The sequence below is a fragment of the Epinephelus lanceolatus genome, chromosome 3 (assembly GCF_041903045.1).
Source record: "Epinephelus lanceolatus isolate andai-2023 chromosome 3, ASM4190304v1, whole genome shotgun sequence".
Taxonomy (NCBI): domain Eukaryota; kingdom Metazoa; phylum Chordata; class Actinopteri; order Perciformes; family Serranidae; genus Epinephelus; species Epinephelus lanceolatus.
The window spans coordinates 229,826-247,786 of record NC_135736.1 but is presented as its reverse complement, the minus strand read 5'-3'; the positions used below and the strand labels follow the sequence as shown (position 1 = coordinate 247,786).

General features: G+C 40.1%; 1 protein-coding gene across 13 annotated transcripts in view; it reads left to right on the top strand.

Annotated features, from left to right (window-relative positions):
• sclt1 (sodium channel and clathrin linker 1) overlaps positions 1-17,961 on the top strand; it is a 164,408-nt gene that overhangs the window by 50,275 nt on the left and 96,172 nt on the right. For 12 of the 13 annotated variants that reach the window (XR_013488366.1, XR_013488369.1, XM_078163298.1 and 9 more), the window contains 5 exons: positions 9,190-9,257; positions 9,475-9,527; positions 9,660-9,732; positions 10,178-10,233; positions 15,081-15,216. Coding sequence is in view for 11 of the 13 variants with exons in the window: in XM_078163298.1 (XP_078019424.1) it covers positions 9,190-9,257; positions 9,475-9,527; positions 9,660-9,732; positions 10,178-10,233; positions 15,081-15,216 (386 nt within the window). In the remaining 2 variants the exon portion in view is untranslated. The remainder of the gene's footprint in view (positions 1-9,189; positions 9,258-9,474; positions 9,528-9,659; positions 9,733-10,177; positions 10,234-15,080; positions 15,217-17,961) is intronic. The other variant, XM_078163267.1, reaches the window with a different exon arrangement.

Genomic DNA, 17,961 nt, shown 5'->3' with positions numbered 1-17,961 from the left:
TTTATTTTTCTTATTATTATTCTTCCGCCACGTTTTTTGACTTCAGTTATCTTCAACATACTTCAGCTGATTCAAACCATTCAAGCTTCTTCTGATTCGGCTTCATCAGGACATTATCAGAAACTTTCAGATTTTTCCATAACGTTCATATTTTCCCGGGAATTCAACGTTAAAATTCCGACTTCTGTAAAAGCGGATGGAGCAAAAACGGTTGGACCGCTACTAGTTCCACAAACTTCAACCGATTCAAACCATTCAAACATGAAAACGTTCAGCTGAATTAGGACATTCACGGATGTATTCACTTTTTTCCTAATACTTGCCGAGAAATTTCAACTTTTTTCAAACTGTGACTACCGATTCATACTTTCAGCTAGAAACTCCATTCAAAATGGAAAATATTCATCATTTTGCAGACATTTTACATATGATTCAACTTTTCAATCCCATTCAAACTTTCAAAAATATTCAGCGTGTTCTGAAACTTTGTTATAATGGAAGTCAATGAGAAAATCCTTCAAACTCACTCATCTTCACCCACACATCACGAATTCATACATTGACGTAGAAACTCCATTCCAACTCTCAAACGTTGACGCTGCCATCGACTTTCAGGAACTAATTCAAATTTTCAATATCTCTTTTAGTTTTTCTACAAAGTCAGTTTAAAATATATGGAGTTTTCAGCCCTTCTCAGACTTTATAATGGGTGTGTATTGCGTGAGCTAGAGTGGGTGATGTCATCGCTAGAGTGGAGAGCAGCTATAAACTCATGAAGAAATTTTCTCTTCAACTCGCTCATACGGCCACAATTTTCACTGTACATACACAATTTATACCACAAAACGTAGGAAAATTTGTCCTGGTCACAGAAATGTTGACATGGAATCTGTCACACGTACACATTTTTGTTGAGCGGCTCCAAAGCGAAGGGAGCGCCAATTTTTTTCTCATTCACTCCCATGTAATCTGAGAGGAGAAATTTCTGGAAACAGCTGAGGTGCAACACATTTGTAACTCGCTCTGGTGACCCCATTTTTGACTCGAGAAATATAAAACATGACATGTGCGTTCACAAGAAGTGGCTCTCTCTCATCATCACATTATTTTCATGATTGGACCAACGGTTTGGGAATGGGAAGAACTTCTTTGAGGAGTTAAATCTCCACTAAAACAGGTCTCTCTGTTGTCTGTCTGTCTCTCTCTGCTCTTCTGCCAGGTGCACCTACTTAATTACCATGGCAACCGCTGTCACACACAAACTCACAGAAACATGATGTGTGTGTATGTGTCTAAATCTTACATGCAGACATGACAGGGGCAGCATCTCCATTTTAACCCTTTAGGTGCCAGAGTTTATTGAGGAAAATATTCCATTTTCATTTCAACATTTAAAAGGCTGTGGCTTGAAAGTGTTGAGAGATAAAGGCATACTGTAAATGAGAAAAATATTCATCATGACCCAAAGTTTGTCATGGGATTAAATTAACTCATCTAATTTGCATATTGTGACGTCACTAGGCGGTGGCCATATTGGATTTCATACATCTCAGTAAAACAACATTTTGAACATATTTACACAATAAATTTATTTTGTTTTGTGTTGTTTTTGTTGTCTCTTCCTCAAAATAAAGGACGAGGAATCTGATGGGAATAAATTAACTCATCTAATTTGCATATTGTGACGTCACTTCTACATACCTACACCTACAGAAAGCATTCAAACATCAAAACGTTCAGCTCTGTAAGGATTTTCTGATGTTTGTGGCAATATGTTTGATATTTCTAAATAATTCACAGTGACGACATAAGCTGGGGGCCGAAACGGGCGAGAGTGCGAGGTCCCGCCAAACGCTGCTTGCAGCTTTAATTAGGGACCTCGGCTGAAAGGTGAGGACCCTATTGTTCTTGTAGTGTTTATTATTATTATTATTATTATTATTATTATTCTTTGTTTCTTTCTTTCTTTCAGCGTACGCGAGTTTAAACTGGAATTTGACCCCCTGAACATGCTCCAAAACTCACCAAAATTGGCACGCATGTCAGGACTGGCGAAAAATTTTATAAAATGAAAAAATTAATCTGAAAAGTGCCAAAATGGGCTCTCTAGCGTCACCTAACAGTTCAGACCACTAAAATGGCCGCTGCAGCCAGTAGGAACGTCGTAGGAAGCTCAAACCAAAACAGCCATGTTCGTCTCATCAAGACCTGGCCTTAACCCAACAGGAAGTGAGCTATTTCCTTTCAAAGTAAGAATTTTCCTCAAAAAAAGAAATTCCTTTAAAAAAACATCTCCTCCTACACCGTTTATCGTATCGGCTTCAAACTCGCACACATTGTTCAAAGTGTCCTTATCAATTATTGTGCGTAACTTTTTCAATCCTCGAATGGTTTGGATGTTATGGCGTGTTTCAGGTGATGTGCTCCAAAACCTCCTGACGATTTGTTGTGCCACCTAGACACACTAAAATGCCCGGTGCGACGGGTAGGAACCACTTAGAAAGACCAAACCAAAACTGTCTCGTTCGTCTCATAAAGATCTACAAATGTTGCACTGCAACCCCTGACCTAACTCCAACAGGAAGTGCGCTGTCGGTCTTTGAATGTAAGATGGCGTTTTTCACAAATTCTGTCGATCAAAAATTATTTGCTCCTACACCATTTATCATAACTGCTTCAAACTTGCACAAATTACAGCTCTACCCCTGCTGAACATTACTTGTGAAGGACTTTGTCATAACTTGAACGGTTTGGATTTTAGAAGCTTTAGAAGGTGCAGGACACAACTCCTCATGATGATCTCTGTAAGAAAAGATGAGGGCCAACACACTGCAAACTTGTGATTAAGGTGACATTTTTCAGTCCATAGACATACAAGCTTTATATGTTTGCGTTCAGAACAAATTTATCTATCTGGTGATGCTTTCAGATTGAAGATGGGACCCACGGTTTGGGATCTGGAAGGATTTGTTTGAGAAAGTCTGTGTGAGCTGCAGCTGTCATTAATTAGCATAACAAAAGCTTCACTCTGACAGTCTGTGTGTCAGAGTGAAGTGTGTGTGTGTGTGTGGTCACACAGACATGACAGTATAACATTTACCAAAGTCATTCCTAAAACTTTGAAAGAAATGCCTGATAGCAAAAACCTGTAAATACAAGATGTCCTGGTGAAACTCTTCTACCTCATGAAGAATTGGAATACATGTAGTCCTGCTCAGTTTCTCCACTGACATTAACTAGTACATATTTGTGTCTGTTTGCTGCACTTAGATCCTCACAACAGCCACTGCACATCACACAAGCGTTCACTAGGTCACATGATTTCAAATGAATATGGATGTGTTGTTTGATCATCACGCATGTCAAAGTTTCATTATGTCACATGGCTTATGTCTATAACTTTCAAAATATACGCTCACACCACCTTCATAAGAACCCTTTACAGTTTTTAAAATTGAGTTTGACTTATGATTCTGGCTATTGTGGTACAACATGTGGGAAGTATATATTAATATCTGATAGTATACATATGTGACAATAATCATATGTGTATAATAACAGTAGAAGGATGGCACACACAGACAGACACGGACACAGACACACACACACACACACACACACACACTCCACTCCCTGTCACCCCTCTCTCTCTCTCTCTCTCTCTCTCTCCCTCCTCTGTCCTCTTTCTCCCTTCTCTCCCTCTCTGCATGTCGAGAACTCGGCCGTCTATGTCTGTCTGTCTGTGTGTGTCATACTTCTACTGTTATTATACACATATGATTAGTGTCACATATGTATACAATCAGATATTAATTCAACATTTGTAGGTCTTAGTATATATTTGTGTCTGTTTGCTGCACTTAGATCCTCAAAGCAGCCAGTACACATCACTCAAGCTTTCATTGGGTCACATGATTTCAAATGAATATGGATGTGTTGTTTGATCATCACACATGTCAAAGTTTCATTAGGTCACATGGCTTGTGTTTACAAGTTTCAAATTATAAGCTCACACCACCTTCATAAGAACCTTGCATTTTTAACCCTGCGGGCCATCTTATAAAAAATCACACCTGTCCCCTTTGGAACGGTGTGAACAACTAAAAAATATTAAATATTAATATATTTCTCTACATTTTTTTGCTTAAATCTTTTAACCAAGTTGTGCTCAGATTATGCATATGAAATATTCATTCCTTTTGAGGATTTTCACAATTTATTTGCCATTTTATTTACATGAAGTCACTGTTACTTTAATGAAAAAAAAAAAAACATGAATTAAGATTAACTATATAATAAATGTTGAATGGATTTTTTATTTCATTTATCACAGTCTGTGATATGTGAATGATAAATAACAACACCAATTTTGATGCATTATCATTTTTGGGGGCAGTTTGATTTTTCTGTTGTTCAAATCCCAAATATCCAGTATATTTAACTGAATTGAAAAGAATTTCATTCCGTTCATAATTCATCCTGTCAAAACCATCTTTGACCCACAAAGGTCAGTTTCCTCAGTAGTTCTCCAAACTCCCCAATCTCCTGTAACAAATCTTAAATATCCAATATATTAAACTCAAGTTAAAATAACTTAATTTAATTCACAGTTCATCCTATCAAAACCTACAGGTATGTCCCTTGGTATTTTTGATGATTGGTACGCAGTGATCAGGTACTTGGTTCAGTAGGTGAGTATTAAGGTGGTTAAATTATATTCTCTCTCTCTCTCTCTCTCTCTCTTATATATACAGTACAGGCCAAAAGTTTGGACACACCTTCTCATTCAATGCGTTTTCTTTATTTTCATGACTATTTACATTGTAGATTCTCACTGAAGGCATCAAAACTATGAATGAACACATGTGGAGTTATGTACTTAACAAAAAAAGGTGAAATAACTGAAAACATGTTTTATATTCTAGTTTCTTCAAAATAGCCACCCTTTGCTCTGATTACTGCTTTGCACACTCTTGGCATTCTCTCGATGAGCTTCAAGAGATAGTCACCTGAAATGGTTTCCACTTCACAGGTGTGCCTTATCAGGGTTAATTAGTGGAATTTCTTGCTTTATCAATGGGGTTGGGACCATCAGTTGTGTTGTGCAGAAGTCAGGTTAATACACAGCCGACAGCCCTATTGGACAACTGTTAAAATTCATATTATGGCAAGAACCAATCAGCTAACTAAAGAAAAACGAGTGGCCATCATTACTTTAAGAAATGAAGGTCAGTCAGTCCGGAAAATTGCAAAAACTTTAAATGTGTCCCCAAATGGAGTCGCAAAAACCATCAAGCGCTACAACCAAACTGGCACACATGAGGACCGACCCAGGAAAGGAAGACCAAGAGTCACCTCTGCTTCTGAGGATAAGTTCATCCGAGTCACCAGCCTCAGAAATGGCAAGTTAACAGCAGCTCAGATCAGAGACCAGATGAATGCCACACAGAGTTCTAGCAGCAGACCCATCTCTAGAGCAACTGTTAAGAGGAGACTGCGCGAATCAGGCCTTCATGGTCAAATAGCTGCTAGGAAACCACTGCTAAGGAGAGGCAACAAGCAGGAGAGATTTGTTTGGGCCAAGAAACACAAGGAATGGACATTAGACCAGTGGAAATCTGTGCTTTGGTCTGATGAGTCCAAATTTGAGATCTTTGGTTCCAACCGCCGTGTCTTTGTGAGACGCAGAAAAGGTGAACGGATGGATTCCACATGCCTGGTTCCCACTGTGAAGCATGGTGGAGGAGGTGTGATGGTGTGGGGGTGTTTTGCTGGTGACACTGTTGGGGATTTATTCAAAATTGAAGGCACACTGAACCAGCATGGCTACCACAGCATCCTGCAGCGACATGCCATCCCATCCGGTTTGCCTTTAGTTGGACGATCATTTATTTTTCAACAGGACAATGACCCCAAACACACCTCCAGGCTGTGTAAGGGCTATTTGACCAAGAAGGAGAGTGATGGAGTGCTGCGGCTGATGACCGGGCCTCCACAGTCACCGGACCTGAACCCAATCGAGATGGTTTGGGGTGAGCTGGACCGCAGAGTGAAGGCAAAGGGGCCAACAAGTGCTAAACACCTCTGGGAACTCCTTCAAGACTGTTGGAAAACCATTTCAGGTGACTACCTCTTGAAGCTCATGGAGAGAATGCCAAGAGTGTGCAAAGCAGTAATCAGAGCAAAGGGTGGCTATTTTGAAGAAACTAGAATATAAAACATGTTTTCAGTTATTTCACCTTTTTTTGTTAAGTACATAACTCCACATGTGTTCATTCATAGTTTTGATGCCTTCAGTGAGAATCTACAATGTAAATAGTCATGAAAATAAAGAAAACGCACTGAATGAGAAGGTGTGTCCAAACTTTTGGCCTGTACTGTATCTATATGTATATATATATATAGAGAGAGAGAGAGAGAGAGATAGATATATGCTAGATATATGTGTTTATCATTCATACCTTCCTGACATATCAGCAGGGTATACAGTGTATGAGGTAATTAGATATGCACTCAAGCCTTTCAAGTCTTGCTGGGTTTATAATAATGACCCATAGAATAACAAATACATAGGAAATGTGCGCCCTTCTGGCTGGAGGACCTGATCACACTTGTTGCTGTGTGGATATGACACATTCGTGGGCTGAACAAAAGTGATGTGTTGAATACAATTATGTGGCTAATAAACTGCTTTTGTTGTTGGAAGAAGTTGTCTCAAGATAAAGATATGGCAGTGCTTCCAAATAGCATTTTTGTTTTTTACTTCTCCTGTAACATTATCCCCACCACTTGCATTCCCCATCTTTCTCAGCTCAGCTTCCTGTTCACGAGTAAAGACTGACCTCTGGTGGTGCATGATTCGCACCACATCATCTCAATACATCAACTCTTAATCATTTTAGTTGGGAGATGAGGGTCTGTAGTTATGACGGTATTGAAAATCGTATGTTTGAGATTTCGGAATATGCCTAGATATCACCCCTGCCTAGTTGGGAATAGCTTCCACTAGAACCTGTGTGTAAAATAAATAGGAGGGGTTGGAATTAGATAGTTGTTTAGAGGCCATTTCATTCATCTAAATTGTTTGTACCTTGTTGCAGTTGTTGGCCTTTGAAGATGGTCTTGTGAGTGTTGAGAATAGCAAGCCTAGGTTTTACACTGTTCAACCAGGTTTAATTTTCCAATTCGTATTGTTATGTGTTGTAAGGATATTTCATGTATATAAATTGTTTGTCCTTGTTTGACCTTGAAGATTGGCTATTAGCCTGCAACCTACTACCATTTTGGGTTACATAATGTATTTAGGATTCAAGCCCAAAGGGCTGAAACCCTATTATTTTTGTCCTGTTTTATTATTATTAGGGATTTCAGCTCGTAGTTTTTGTCCTGTTTCATTATTATTATTATTATTATTATGATTGTTATTATTAGGGGTTCAAGCCCAAAGGTCATAAAACCTGTTGGTAATCTTTAATGCAGGTGTCCTGAACTGTCAGAGATCTTTATCTTACCCAGCTTTCAAGTTTTAAATTGCTGCTTGCGACTATATTTATGAATAATAATTTCTGATATGAAATAGCCATTCTTCTGACAATCATTTCCAGTCCCATTCCACTCAGTTAAACTGTTCTTGATGCATTCTTGGTTTTCATAACACCCCAGACTTACTAATGTAGACTAGTGCAGGTTGTGTAGAAATGGAGGTTTGTTAAAAATTACTTTTTTTTCAATGGTTTTTTTTTCTCTCTCTCTGATGAAGGACCACAGACCCTCTGCCAGTTATCTTTCTAAGTTTTCTCCTCCATTTTAAAACATAATCAGTCAACCATGCCTCTGAGGATTCCCCTTTCATACCAATTATGATGCCACCACCTGTTATCAATGAACTTGTTTACTTGTGGAATGTTCCAAACAGGTTTTTTGAGCATTCCACAACTTTCCCAGTCTTTTCTTGCCCCGGTCTCAACTTTTTTGGAACATGCTGCAAGTATCAAATTCAGAATTAAGTGTAAATGTATTAGTTTGAACATTAAATATCTTCTCTTTGTAGTGTTTCCAATTGAATACAGATCATAAAGGATCTGTAAATCATCATATTATTTTTTTATTTGCATTTACAATGTCCCAACATTTTTTTTGGAGCCAGGGTTGTAGTGTGGAGTACTACAGCTTGGGGCCCATCCCAATACCTACCCTTAGCCCTTCCCCTTGGCCCTACCCCTACATTTGCACGTTCCTGCCAGGGGTGTCCCAATTCCTTTTTGCACACGCAAAGGGGGGCATAACGAGGGGTAGTGGGTAAACTAGCCCTTCGGAGCGAGGGATTTCAGATGCTGACTTGCCAGCGAGGAGTAGACGTCGCCATGGCTACCACTGAGCAAGAGACGGGGAAAAAAGTTCATACATAGCTAACGTTACCGTCGTCAGGTTGCTTGTTAGCTAGCTAGCTAGCTCGCACTATCTGGCATCTGTCATCTGTCCTCTAATGCAAAATTGTCGGATTTTTCGCATTACGATAACACGCCAGCTAGCATAACTACTCTGCCTCGTAATGTTAGCTGGTTAGTTAGCTGTCTAGCTAGCAGAAATCCCCTGTCATCTGTCGTTCATCGAACAAAGCATGATGAATAATGCCAACATGATCGGTAGGATGAACTCAACTGGAGACTCTATTGTAGATGCCAGTTGGAAATGTAGATGGCTCGCAGCTTCCTGTTTAAAATAGTGACGTATGCGTGAACGTAACCGACGCAGTGACTTAGTGAGTGGTGTCACAATTCCTAGGGAAAGATTTCAACCCCTACCCCTCGTTGCTTCATTTCGAGGGCCAAGGGGTAGTGGGCAAGGGCTAGGGGTAGGGCCAAGGGCTAAAGGGTAGTGGACAAGGGGGGATATTGGGATTGGGCCTTGGTCTCATTCCCTCTCCCATTTTAAGGTTTGAATAACTTAACTTACTTATGGCTGAACGGACACTGGATTAGTCCTTGAATTGTCAGATTCTCAGCTCTAGATTCACTACAACTACAGATTGCAAGATGTTTGTAACACTCTTTCTGCTATAACTGTGTGTGCTACTGATCAATGTTAGCACTCCATTTGCAAAAAAATTGCATTTTCAAAATAGCCCAGTTTGGTGGGGAAACAACGTTGATAGTTGAGCAACATGAGTGTGTGTTTATTTGTTTTCAGTCCACAGATTAAATTCTGCTCTCAGCCAGTATCAGTATGGGCACTGCACTCAAGCCACAGCATCTCAGGTACAAAGACATCTTTAAATGCTTCTATAAACTGACTAATATGTGGTTTATTACTTGGTATCTTCAGTAAACAACTTGTATTTATGTAATTGACTTATTTGACTAAGTATACCAGACACATACTGGAATTTTGATTGATGAAGAGTATTTAGTAAAAATAACTACAACTGGGCACCCGATGATGCCTACCCTCAATTCCTGCATCTCTGCTCATCAGGTTGAGGAGGCGAGATGGGTAGAGTCTCCTACACCCTGGATCACAGACAGAAGGTCAGGTGCAATAAAAGACTTTCTCATATGACAGTTAACACATTCTTGTTTCAAGTCCGGGGTATGATATGAGTGCACGGAGAGCAAAAACTTTTTTAACACAAATTACATAATTCTTCATCTGTGTTACAGTATAATGGGTCCTCTGTTAGAGGAGTATGATCGGCACATGGATGAAATGACTCAACAGCTGCAGAGATACCAGGTAAAACACTGAAACAACGGCATACACGAATTGAATTCGACAGTGACACTTCACTGTCGAATTGAATTCGTGTATGCCGTTGTTTCAGTGTTACAGTTTTGCAGTAGCTACAGTTTATAATATTTCTGTAGATTAAATCAAGGAATATAATATGTTCGTGATATATTATAAACTGTAGACATCAAGTAATGAAAGGTTACATTTAAGATCTTGGAATATGCTAAACTGAGAAGTAGAAAGCTTCAAACTTCAAAAGATGAGCTGAGTGAATGTCATTATCAGTTTGTTTTAACATATTTTTGTTGGCTTTTAAAAAGAACGCTGATCTTTTATCATTTCTTCTCATGTATGGCTTTTCTGCAAATCCAAACTTAAAATTGTTAACCACAGAATGTCTGAACTAATTAATAACAGTTGGTGTTGGTCTACTTGTTTCAATCAACAGGCACTGATGACAGATGTCAAAGTAAAGTTGGAGAGTGTTGTCAAGGAGAATGAAAGGTAGGAATATTCTACAGGTGTCAACATATGGAGAGTAGTTACCCAAGAGGAGACAGAGGCAATCATTTATCAGATCAGTCAACATGAACCAAGTTTTTCTGTCATGCTTTATGTTCTTATACCCTGGGAACCAGTCCAATCTGTGAAGTCAAGTTTTATTTACTCTGGCAGATGCGTCTAGCCCCCTCCTGTTCAGACAGACCTCTAGCCAGCCTTGCCTGCTAAGGGCCAATCACAACAGTTTATCTAATACAGGGCGTGTTTCAGAGGATGACTTGACTACTTGCGCTTCATGCAAAATATGTGATGATGTCATATTTGGCCCATGTCCCATAGCGTCGGAGTGACCACTGTAAGCATAAAATTAGCTTAGTAAAGACGAGTGCCATTGAGGCAGTTCTTTGTAAACAACCAAGATGGCTGCAGCTGATGTTGAACTTTCTGCTGGAGCTGCTATTGCAACGAACAGCAACACTTTTTTCTAGATATATTGATGCTATATCTTCATAGCTCATCTCTGCATGCTGTATTCTGTTTACATTTGTCCGTTCCTCAGCGCTAGGTCGCATTACATCACTCTAATTAGTTGTAGCTCATTCCAATTGTGTCCAGAGACATTTTTGTCTACAGTCATTGACAACAGCCTTTGGATATTGAAAATGAACTGAGAGGTTCCAGACTAATTCACATTTGTGTTTTGGTTTGGCAATATTGGGCTAGTTCTTAGGAAATATCAAATAATTAATTGGTTTTCAAATTTCAATTATTATACTTTGAGTTACTTTAATTATTTCTATTGGTTTCACTGAAAATAAGGCAATAGCAGGACTGTACATGGACTTTTTGCACATGGGACTGTTGCTGGAGAGGTTGGAAAATTTGTATCACAGGCCACAAAACTGTAGCAACTGTAGCAAGTATTAAGTAAGTCGTAGTTTGAGACAATTCTAATTCTATGTTGGGGGCAGTTTGAAAGTCACTTTCTAAGACCTTACATATTAATGTAGTACTGAAAAATGCAGATATTGTTTTAAATATTTTTATGTATTTATTATTATTTATGCAGCAAGAGAGAGAGGGGCTTAGTTTTGATCATGAAGTTCAGTGTTACTGTACATGTCTCCGGTTTATCAGTTAAGGGTATGACCTACACTGGATTTTATGAATAACAACGAACAGAGTGAAGGTGGACTCTATATGAAGGTGTCCAACATGGGTAGAATGCCTGTTGGCAGGTCCACATTGCATACAGTAATTCTGTCGTATGAAGTGGCTGTATTGTCACAGTGCTGCATTTTATAAACACATCTGTCGCCCACAACAATGCACTATGGAATTGCGTCACACACAAACAAGAGCACAAACCCTTACATCAAACAAACAAGGACTTTTGTCTCACACACAAGCAGTGCGAGCTGTAGAGCAAGGCCCTTTTTCAGAAAGCAATATTAGTGGAAACTCTGAGTGTGTTAAGCCTGAGATGAGGGAAACTCTGACTTTTCCGTTTCACAAAGCTAGTTCAGCATAACAGTTACTATGGCAACATACTCTGTGACGCAAACCTGTGAGCCAGCATTTAAGCCTGAGGCTGATCGCCTGCTGAGCGTGTGCCATGAAGGAGGAACATGGCATGTCCTTTTGTGAATAAAGTGGTGGAGGTTGAGGCACACTTTATTCAGACGCTGTTTAGTAAGGTGATGTTGATTAGATCCCATTTGGATGTCTCCCCGTAGGAGTGTCTATATGAAAGATTCAGTTTCACCTCACACTATCATTCATCTAACAATCTGTTCCACCCAGATATATCAGATGTTACACATCATGGATTTGCATTGTCTTCGCAGCAAATTTTATGCATTGCCCTTTGATTATTTTCTTTATAATATCAGATACACTGAACACATCAGCAGGACAGCGGTTTGTTGGGCTGTGAGAAAAGTGTCTCTGGCTCTGACAAGACTTTTTCCCGTTTTAGCGGTTTTCTCTGGACATAAATCAGAAAGGATTATGAAAGACATGTTTGACAGGTGGGTTAGTGGATGGAGCAGGAGCCCCATGAACAGGAGCCAGAGTCCTTGTTGCAGCAGCTGCGGGTTCAAATCCAGCCTGCGGTCTTTTGCTACATGTCTTTCCCTCTCTCTCTCCCCCCTTAATACTATGCTGCCCTGCCATTAAAGGCAACAAAAGCCCAAAAAATAATCTTTAAATAAATAGAAAAGAGGAATTCCACAGAACTGCAGGTTTGTCAGTGTTAATAAGAAATTATTATACGTAGATACATTTTGCAATGATTTATGAATACTTTTAATATATTAAAAAATTCCGCGTGTAATTGGCTCATCTATGGGACTCACATCCCCATCATAGCTCCATCTGAGCATAAAGGAGATTACATGAATAGGAAGTCATTTCACAGCAGTTCAATTAACATAAGCCTAATATTGACAGAATGAAGTAAGTATATGCAAAATTTTTACCTGTCTGTACAATAACTTTGTGTTTGATTTTGATTTGCTGCCCAGTGCGTTTGGGCTCCAACAGAATACAGCTGAATAAGAGGATGTAGCAAATTATATTAATATACAGTACAGGCCAAAAGTTTGGACACACCTTCTCATTCAATGCGTTTTCTTTATTTTCATGACTATTTACATTGTAGATTCTCACTGAAGGCATCAAAACTATGAATGAACACATGTGGAGTTATGTACTTAACAAAAAAAGGTGAAATAACTGAAAACAAGTTTTATATTCTAGTTTCTTCAAAATAGCCACCCTTTGCTCTGATTACTGCTTTGCACACTCTTGGCATTCTCTCGATGAGCTTCAAGAGGTAGTCACCTGAAATGGTTTTCCAACAGTCTTGAAGGAGTTCCCAGAGGTGTTTAGCACTTGTTGGCCCCTTTGCCTTCACTCTGCGGTCCAGCTCACCCCAAACCATCTCGATTGGGTTCAGGTCCGGTGACTGTGGAGGCCAGGTCATCTGCTGCAGCACTCCATCACTCTCCTTCTTGGTCAAATAGCCCTTACACAGCCTGGAGGTGTGTTTGGGGTCATTGTCCTGTTGAAAAATAAATGATCGTCCAACTAAACGCAAACCGGATGGGATGGCATGTCGCTGCAGGATGCTGTGGTAGCCATGCTGGTTCAGTGTGCCTTCAATTTTGAATAAATCCCCAACAGTGTCACCAGCAAAACACCCCCACACCATCACACCTCCTCCTCCATGCTTCACAGTGGGAACCAGGCATGTGGAATCCATCCGTTCACCTTTTCTGCGTCTCACAAAGACACGGCGGTTGGAACCAAAGATCTCAAATTTGGACTCATCAGACCAAAGCACAGATTTCCACTGGTCTAATGTCCATTCCTTGTGTTTCTTGGCCCAAACAAATCTCTTCTGCTTGTTGCCTCTCCTTAGCAGTGGTTTCCTAGCAGCTATTTGACCATGAAGGCCTGATTGGCGCAGTCTCCTCTTAACAGTTGTTCTAGAGATGGGTCTGCTGCTAGAACTCTGTGTGGCATTCATCTGGTCTCTGATCTGAGCTGCTGTTAACTTGCCATTTCTGAGGCTGGTGACTCGGATGAACTTATCCTCAGAAGCAGAGGTGACTCTTGGTCTTCCTTTCCTGGGTCGGTCCTCATGTGTGCCAGTTTGGTTGTAGCGCTTGATGGTTTTTGCGACTCCACTTGGGGACACATTTAAAGTTTTTGCAATTTTCCGGACTGACTGACCTTCATTTCTTAAAGTAATGATGGCCACTCGTTTTTCTTTAGTTAGCTGATTGGTTCTTGCCATAATATGAATTTTAACAGTTGTCCAATAGGGCTGTCGGCTGTGTATTAACCTGACTTCTGCACAACACAACTGATGGTCCCAACCCCATTGATAAAGCAAGAAATTCCACTAATTAACCCTGATAAGGCACACCTGTGAAGTGGAAACCATTTCAGGTGACTACCTCTTGAAGCTCATGGAGAGAATGCCAAGAGTGTGCAAAGCAGTAATCAGAGCAAAGGGTGGCTATTTTGAAGAAACTAGAATATAAAACATGTTTTCAGTTATTTCACCTTTTTTTTGTTAAGTACATAACTCCACATGTGTTCATTCATAGTTTTGATGCCTTCAGTGAGAATCTACAATGTAAATAGTCATGAAAATAAAGAAAACACATTGAATGAGAAGGTGTGTCCAAACTTTTGGCCTGTACTGTATATGGACACTGTTAAGATAAATAAATGTCTATATTTTCTGTATATTAGACACATTAATGCATCATGTTACATAACATCACTTCAAACTATCTATTAACACACTGCAGTTTTTTCCATCCCAACTCACGCTGTTTCGCTGCAGCTGCTGTATTAGGTTTTTTTTTTTTTCCACGTCTTCATTCATGGTCATTAAAATCTCCGATTCAGTTGGTTTGAAATAAGTGGCTCTGCTTTTAACTCCTCTTTCTGCCACTGAAAATCATGTTATCTGCACTCCATTGATGATGGCTTTATAAGCTCACCATGAGCGCGCTTCTCTCAGGCTGAACATGCTTAGAGTTGATTTAGTTCATTCTGATCACCTGTTCTGGAACCGAAAACTCAGTGTAGCATGTGCAACATGCATGTCCCACTGTACAGGTACATGCACTGTTGAGGTAGTAGAGTAGTAATGTTAGTTCGGTTGTTATTTCTTTATTGATAATCAAGGCACCTTGATAAATAAAATTACAGCGAAATAAAGTATGCTGATTGAGTGTGATTGAGGTTGTGATATTTCATTTAAAATCATCAACTATTAGCAATTTTTATTTATATTTTTATATAATGCTCTTAACCCCCAACTTTGCCAGGTTGCATGCAGAACTCAGGGAGTCTGTTGAGAAGCAGCTTCATGCCCTGCTGATGGCTTCAGGAGTGGAGGACAGCACATTGGAGGAGGAAGCAGCTACTAGAAACCTCCAAGAACAACTCCAGCTATGTGAACAGGTTTGCAAATGTCCATATGTGTTTAATGTTTATGTTTAAACCAGGCATGGACTAGATGATTGAACATTGACACTTTTGGTATTTGGTACCAGAATTACCAGTTGTTTAAACTTATTAAGGTACCATGAGGAAAAACAGGAGGAGTTTGGATCAGCATGTAAAATTAACTAGCGGTTAAGATCATCAACCGCACTACGGATCTCTCTTTTTCTTTTACACACACACACACACACACACACACACACACGTTTGTGTGTCAGTTTGTGTGTGTGTGTGTGTGTGTGTGTGTGTGTGTGTGTGTGTATGTGTGAATTTGAGCGTTTAGCCATGCATTAGAGTGTTGATTCTGTGACCATATTTGTTCTTTCAAAATGTGATAAAAGCAAGACTATACAACTAAGCATCATGTGAAATGATAAACAAATGTTACATTAGCAGAAGTAAAGAACAGTCAGCAAAGTAACTCAATAATCGACATTATGTATCAAAGTTTGCTAACATTAACTACCATTAGCTACTGGTCATAACAGACAAAGTAAGGCTTCAACAGTAAAACCACAGAGTGCATTGAAATGAACTAGGGTTTGTTTGATGATGAATATAATTTTTCATTTGTATAGGAAGAATGTGTTATTTTTCTTTCTAAAGTTACATTGTCGCACTTGAAATTGGTTAAGCACAAAGATGGAAAGCAAAGGGAAAAACTCAAGTGCTTTCTGACAACTGTCATATTCCTAAATTTCCCTAATGATTAAGAAGTTTCTGTCTGTCGCTCATATATTTTACAGAGCAACAGAAAACAAGGCAATGGTTCACTGAGTAGTTGACCCATGTGCTATTAACTGACAACAAGATCAGCAGTTGATTGTTCCAGTGACTCCTCACAGCATAGCTCTTGATTTAGTGGTGACTCACTCCTTCTGATAAGATAACATAAAGAAACAACAAAAACATCAAAATAACAACATTTTATATTTGTTCACTCTCACACAGTTTAGCTACACTGAACAAAAATATAAACGCAACACTTTTGTTTTTGCTCCCATTTTTCATGAGCTGAACTCAAAGATCTAAAACATTTTCTATATACACAAAAGACCATTTCTCACAAATAGTGTTCACAAATCTGTCTAAATCTGTGTTAGTGAGCACTTCTCCTTTGCCAAGATAATCCATCCCACCTCACAGGTGTGGCATATCAAGATGCTGATTAGACAGCATGAATATTGCACAGGTGTGCCTTAGGCTGGCCATAATAAAAGGCCACTCTGAAATGTGCAGTTGTGTTTTATTGGGGGGATCTGGGGGGGTCAGAAAACCAGTCAGTATCTGGTGTGACCACCATTTGCTTCACGCAGTGCAACACATCTCCTTCGCATAGAGTTGATCAGGTTGTTGATTGTGGCCTGTGGAATGTTGATCCACTCCTCTTCAATGGCTGTGCGAAGTTGCTGGATATTGGCAGGAACTGGAACACGCTGTTGTATACACCGATTCAGAGCATCCCAAACATGCTCAATGGGTGACGTGTCCGGTGAGTATGCTGGCCATGCAAGAACTGGGATGTTTTCAGCTTCCAGGAATTGTGTACAGATCCTTGCAACATGGGGCCGTGCATTATCATGCTGCAACATGAGGTGATGGTGGATGAATGGCACAACAATGGGCCTCAGGATCTCGTCACCGTATCTCTGTGCATTCAAAATGCCATCAGTAAAATGCACCTGTGTTCGTTGTCCATAACATACGCCTGCCCATGCCATAATCCCACCGCCACCATGGGCCACTTGATCCACAACGTTGACATCAGCAAACTGCTCACCCACACAACGCCACACACACTGTCTGCCATCTGCCCTGAACAGTGAAAACCGGGATTCATCCGTAAAGAGAACACCTCTCCAATGTGACAGACGCCATCGAATGTGAGCATTTGCCCACTCAATTTGGTTATGACGACGAACTGCAGTCAGGTCGAGACCCCGATGAGGACGACGAGCATGCAGATGAGCTTCCCTGAGACGGTTTCTGACAGTTTGTGCAGAAATTATTTGGTTATGCAAACCAATTGTTGCAGTAGCTGTCCGGGTGGCTGGTCTCAGACAATCTTGGAGGTGAACACACTGGATGTGGAGGTCCTGGGCTGGTGTGGTTACATGTGGTATGCGGTTGTGAGGCCGGTTGGATGTACTGACAAATTGTCTGAAACGCCTTTGCAAACGGCTTATGGTAGAGAAATGAACATTCAATTCACGGGCAACAGCTTTGGTGGACATTCCTGCAGTCAGCATGCCAATTGCACGCTCCCTCAAAAAATCTGTGGCATTGTGCTGTGTGATAAAACTGAACATTTTAGAGTGGCCTTTTATTGTGGCCAGCCTAAGGCACACCTGTGCAATAATCATGCTGTCTAATCAGCATCTTGATATGCCACACCTGTGAGGTGGGATGGATTATCTCAGCAAAGGAGAAGTGCTCACTAACACAGATTTAAGCACTATTCGGACTGGATTACTTTTACATGGGCACGTGGGGTAATGTCACTTTACCACAGGACGTCAGTAATATCAATGGCCGATTAGCACGGGATAAGAAATATCAGTAAAACTACTACAAGTTGGAGGGGTAAATCCATTCACACACCGCCGTCCCCTCCTGCCGTCATGTGCGTATGATAGGACTGTGAAAAGCACCATGAAATTGAGTTCGAATATTTTCGAATTAATTTAGTAGAGTTTGAATAAT